The 6,299-nt window shown below is 40.9% G+C and overlaps 1 protein-coding gene across 1 annotated transcript; it reads right to left on the bottom strand.

The window, feature by feature from the left end:
- Positions 1–2,479: 2,479 nt before the first annotated feature.
- Positions 2,480–5,135, bottom strand: LOC104512599 (C-type lectin domain family 2 member L-like; the record flags this gene model as incomplete). Its single annotated transcript, XM_010155649.1, has 3 exons — positions 2,480–2,612; positions 3,539–3,642; positions 4,972–5,135. Coding segments are annotated over 3 exons (401 nt in total), but the record flags the coding sequence as incomplete, so codon positions are not given.
- Positions 5,136–6,299: the final 1,164 nt, after the last annotated feature.

Here is a 6,299-nt window from a genome sequence, read left to right as displayed (position 1 = left end):
TAGCAGGCAGGTAATGATTCAGCTGAAAAAGACATTTGCTGCCTGGCTTTGCAGCCAAGATGTTCTGAGACAGATTCTTTACTTCAGCAAAACTACATGAGGGAGGGATTTGTATTGGCACTTTGGCACTAAACTGTGCCCTCAGTGTTGGTGATGCAAAGCTAGACTAAATTTTTTTTATTGTAGCATCCAAGGCTTTTGAAGACACCTGGGGGAAGGAGGAAAAAGGCTCTGGAAGCACAGAAGCCAGTGACGTTCAATCACTGTTTTCCAAAATTATTTTGTCAGTGGATATGGGGAGAGCATGTAAAGCTATACCTATCACTAGAAGGGTATTTCAAAGGTTTGGAGGAGGTCTTTTGCTCTCTTAGATCAATCCTTTGCATTTTACAACACAAAATAGTCACTAGATGTCCCTACTGCACCACAAAATTGTATTAGAAATTATATTCAGTTTAAACTGATGAAAATGTTATATGCTTGTATGTAGCCTATATAGCATTGCATAAAATAACCTGTCAGAGATAGCTCATGTGTGAAGGAGAAGGAAGCCTGGAAGGTAAAAAAGGAGTAGATGGGATGGATATTGGTTACAAACTCACAAATCACAGAAGACTTAGTAAGCTTTTCCTAACAGAAACCAACAGAGTAAAGTGATTTAGATATACTGTGAAATAACTGCACCCGTCTAACTGAACTCTAAGTTTAAGCAGTTTAAACCAATCCTGATGGGGAGGACAGGAGTGTGAGGGAAATGGGGAGCCAGTATCGTGGACATACGTGCAACAGCCATATCCTATGATTAGTAGTGATGGTAGCAGAGATGGAGGAGGCTGCCAAAGTCCAAGCACAGGCCCAAAGCATCACTGGAAGAAAATACTGGGAGTATTTATTGGCATATTCACAAGGCAATTTACCGAGTCCTTCAAACTGGACTTTTGACATATGGTGGGAAATAGGTCCTCAACATGGCAGTCAGAACCCTCTACACAGTTCCTCACAAGACATTTCCCCTGCTGTTCTTGTGCTTTCTTGGGGAATGACCTTAGCGAACAAAGATATATGGAATACTCTCTTCCAGTTTCTCCATCTCACCTATTTCTTTCCCTTCAAAGAAATACATCTTCTGGATAAATACCAAGTGCATTTACAGCAATTTGCAATTTCTTCTTCCCATTTCTTTCAAGATTAATTTGCCAGACTCTTCATCTTCCCTGAGAGCTTCTCTGAGCTTAACGTGGTATTCTGTTTCCAGACTAGAACATTTTCCTATCTTAAAAGGCCTTTCTTCTGGTTCACATTTTTAAGGACAGTAACCACCCTTTGTAAATCATGTATCCTAGGAAGCAGTCATTGTACAGGTATCTCCTGAATCAACCAACCACAGATCTTTCAGGTGAGCCTCCCATGCCCTCACTGCCCATTTTCAAGGCGTCACATGAAGAATTCAAACAGATTAATCCACGGTGCTATACTATCTAGCTCTAGTGCACCTGTCCCATGGGCTGTTAAATCTAACTGAGCCCACACAAGACACTCCAGCCATGCTGGAGACAATGAGTGCTTTTTTACCCTGCAAAGGCAAGCAGATAAACACCACAGCACCTCACTTTAAGCTGCTCTAGAACCCTTTCCATGGTACATATACATCCCTCTTGCCTTCTAAATCCAGTTGACTTCCTCAGCCCTCCAAAACAACAGTTGTGCATGATTCAGTCTGGGAGATTTCCTATTGCAGCCACATATTCAGGGAAGTTTTGGGTAGTAGCAGTCATGTTTCCAGGTCAGCACAGAAGGGTAGAGAAGAATTATTTGTAATCTGTCCCACTCTATATGCCCTTTAACACCAGTGCCATTTGCTAGAAGACCTTGTCATTATCTGCCTCCCTGGTTTACAAAGCTCCCATTTATATCCTTGTACATTACATACCAATCACATTTGAAAACCCCATGGAAAAAGAAAGGGAGGGAAGTCAAAACAGCTTATGAGATCTCACCCACTTACCACAAATACAAGCTGAAAGTTTTCAGACAAAAAATTACTGAGCTACACAGAAAACAGGAAAACACACATCATTAGGTTCACTATAAATTGCATTTTCAACAAGACCTTCACGTCCATCTAACAATGTTTGTAGCTGCCCTAAAAAATTATGTTTTGCAATTGTTAGGAGTTCTCAAGGAAGGTATCCACTGCCATGTCCTCTAGCAGTTCAACAATGAAACTGTATTACAAAGAAGGAATTTTTTTCTTTGCCATGGCTGTTGTATCATCACTACTGCCACTTCTCAACAAATTATCTCTTTCACATGGAGTGACTGTTACTCCCCATATTGCTTCTCCTGGAAAAGTTTGGATATGATCGTTGTCACAGCACCTCTTGCTGCTGTGGACCTCCAACTGCAAGGACTTTCAGTATTCTGAATTCCAGGTTCTTGTGGAGAAAGCCTCTGTATTTGCACAGCCAGGTGTCCCCTGTTAAGAGCTTGTCTTGGAATCAAACTGACCAATGGTGCAAAGCCAGTTCCTGAGTGATGAGCACCTTCTGGTAGAGATAAAGGCTGAATCTATATGGACACAGTCTCCATCATTCGTTATATTGACACGAAATCTAAAAAAAAACATGACAAAAATAAAAATTAGAGCAGAACTTTGATCTAAGAATTAGAAGACCTATTTCTTATTTTTTGTAAAACTTGGTCTTTAAGACTATGGAGAACAAAGTAGAGAATAATTTACAACGAGCCCCGCTTCTCATGGGAGGATCAGAATTCACGTGCACGTGAAACATGCTGTGATGCTCTGGTGCACCTTCTATTAAAGCAAGCCACTTCGATGCCTACAGATATGTGCCACGTGTACTTGTACTTCATGGTCTACAATATGTTGTGAGCACAAAAGGCAAAATTCTCCAGAGCAGGAGAGAGAGTATCCCGAGGCAGCAGTTCTCCTCCAGTACAGACTGGGGCCCTGCAACCTCTTCCCACAGGTTTTGCTGAGCCTCTGCAAATACACAGGATGTGGCTGCAAAGAAAGCCAATCTCTGGGATATGAAGTAGGCAAAAGCATGCATTCTGAGACTCAACCCCCTAAGCCCAGTGACCTTCCAAAATGGTCCTAAGCACTTCAGCTGGCCTTAGGAGGCCCTGTCTATACCGGCTAAGTGTTGAGCCCTGTAAGACCAACAGGGCAAGCTAATTCAATTTATTATGTCTAACATTGGTAATTCTTCCTAATAAGGCAAATGTTTTCCACCTTACGTAGCAGGATTGTACAGAAACAAGTGACTAGGCATAATCTAACAGCTGCTATACAACCACATGAAGAAGCAGGCAACGATTCTCCTTCCCCACTTCTCTGGGGACATAACCATTTTATTAGCATAGTATTAGCATTTTTACAGCCATATGACAGCCTTCATTTGGTAAGATACTCCAGTTTATCTGCAGTGGAATACGTAACACAGAGTAACTTTTCTACTTGGACCAAAAAGCTTCTGACCCTCTTCCTGCATAGTATATTTGAAACAAAACTCACAAGTTTGCATCAAATGGTTCTCCATTCACCCAGAAGAACTTGTTTCCTTTCCTGCGCAGCCCAATCCAGAAGTCTGTTATGCGTATTCGATACATTATAAAGTTCTACAAAAAACACAGAATAAAATTAGCTAAGGATATTAGATTTTTTAAATTACAATTATATAGCTTTTTGTATAAAAACTGCATAAACTACATAACAGAATATATAATGGTGGACTTTTTTTCCTCCCCCTCAGGTCATTGATGTTTTAATGCTAAATTTAATCAGATGAAATACTAAAACAAGCCCTTGTTCCACTACTAATAGTCAACAGTGTCGCAGCTATTTAGTTGTTAGCAATGCAAGTGTTACTGTTTACATCCACCTATATCCTGCCCCAACCCACCACTAAAACCATCCACATATGGCATTAGCTGCATTGTGTCACAACTTCCCAATTTTCACACTTTTGCTCTTCACACTAATCATAAGTGTGAGTTTGTTCTGTTTTCCTGTTCCTTATATTTCTGACCATCAGTTAGGACTACCTAAACCCAAACTCCAGGACATTCGAAGGCACATACAAAGTTTACCATCTACAGTATGAATAAAACAAAGCCTTCCTCTATTCTTCCCTTATGATCCTATAGTCATCTCTGAAAACACATTTGCTGTAGTGCTATTTTCTTTGTTTTTTTCCAGCCATACAGAACACCCTGAATTGGTAGGACACTACAGAACACTTAAAGAACATAGTAATAAGAAAAATGGTTTGAAACCAACAAAAAACACAGGTAGAACATACTGCACGAACCAGGTATTTTCAATACTATGGGTCTCAGCATCATATAACCACAGCCAGTCTTCCCCTTTTGTGGAAAACAAGAAATTGACAATTCTGCACACAACTAACAACACATTTCTGTTCCTCAGTTGGCCACTAATCCATTTGTTACACTAAAGAAGGCAGTCTTTAAAAGAACTGTGTGCTTATAGAGTATCAAGAAGATAAAACACATAGATGTGCACCAGTGGTCTGTAAACTCAAAAATAGAGTTTTATTTATTGTGGGGATTGCTGTTGACTGTACTTTTGGGCACCCTGGAGAGGGACTGAATGTCAAGAAGGTGTGAGGGGAGAGGACAGGATAAATTGCCTAAATTAAAATGCACCCATAAATTGCCAGTTAAAAAAAAAATTACACTGTCTTTATTATTAATTAGGAGCCACAACTCCATTTTTATATTCTTTCAGAATTTCCTTTTAATTTATACATAGTTTGCCTTTTAATTTTCTGAAATAACCTCTAAGGTAATAACAAAACTGAAAAAATCTGTAGGTTGTACCGACTTGCAAGTCTGCTACACAGCATGCTGGGTTTCAATCCATACAAGGGAACACGTGATACAGTTACAGACATAACACCGAATGCAAGGCACTGGACACTTTACCAGCTCTTGGTGGCTGTCAATCACTGCAAGGGACGCTCCATAGTTATAGCAGGACTCTTGGCTGGAATTCCAATCTGCCACAACTCCTGAATGATAGTAACCCTTCTTCTTGTAGTATAGCCAGTCATCAGGGCACGGCTCCAGGTGTGGGAATTTAGGTGGATCTTTTGTTCAAATGAAGAAATGAAGAGAACATCACTTAACTCATTGTTATGTATTTAAAATACAATTGTATACACATTTACAAATTCTGGACCTGCTGCCTCCAGCCTAAACATATCTTTGACTGAATTAAGCAGGAAATGGGTGAACATAATACAATTGAAGGATTGTACTCAGCCTTAGTTTTTTTTCCAGTTACACCAACTATGGTGTGTCCAGTAATCCCTGATTACATGCTCACAATGCTGGGCATGCGCCAGCAAACAGACTCTGGCATGTTCAAGTGCAAAACTACACTGGAGACACCACGGGTGAGAACAGAAGGCCAGATGGACAGAAGGCCATCTCTGACAAAGAGTGCAAACATAGACACTAGTTATCTATTGGGACACAGCCAAAATTTGACCTTAAACAGGTTCTGGTTCAGTGTGCTCAGCTGTGAAATTAACTACAGGCCAGAGCCAAGTCAAGAAGTCAGTACTGCCCCCATAAAAAACTCTGCTTATGGCTTTGTCATTCCTCAGCATTTTGCCATGCAGCAGTACAATGAAATCCTGCAGGAAATTAAAAAAAATAAGTCAGTTTAATGCTACCAGAAACAATTAAGGACAAGCCGTAAAATAATTCAGTTTCACTTTCCTTTTCTGGATTCTAATCTAACAGCAGCCATGACAGTGTGTGTGGCAGAGCTGCAAACTGGTGGAAATACCGCTTACACCTCCGCAATGAAGAGACAGCATAACAAATAGAGAGGTGCAGAATTTCTCTTTCCAGAGCTAGGACTTTTAATATAAATGCACTCGAGTTAATCCACATTAAGAGTAAAATAACAGCAGCAGTGATGACAGTTCCTGAAATCCTTCTCCAGAAAGAGAGGTGTGAACACGTATCTAAGGAGATAATGAAATGTTAATGCACGTCGGGGAATAAAGCACATGTAAGCAGCTGAAGACTCGGGTCAAAAAACCTCCCGCGGAGATACATCAACTTCATGAAGATTTTCCAAACACTTGCATCTACCCCTGAAAGGGCTGCGTGCTGCAGGGCTTCGGTTACTTCTGAGACTCGATAGCCCTTTCAAAGGCATCAAACGACAATCCCCCGGCACACCGTGCCCCTAGGGCTTCGTGCCCACCGTACGGCCGCGGGGTGGGACGGGCGCTTCC

Source organism: Eurypyga helias, unplaced genomic scaffold, assembly GCF_000690775.1.
Source record: "Eurypyga helias isolate BGI_N326 unplaced genomic scaffold, ASM69077v1 scaffold7377, whole genome shotgun sequence".
Lineage (NCBI taxonomy): Eukaryota > Metazoa > Chordata > Aves > Eurypygiformes > Eurypygidae > Eurypyga > Eurypyga helias.
This window is presented reverse-complemented; position numbering and strand designations above follow the sequence as displayed.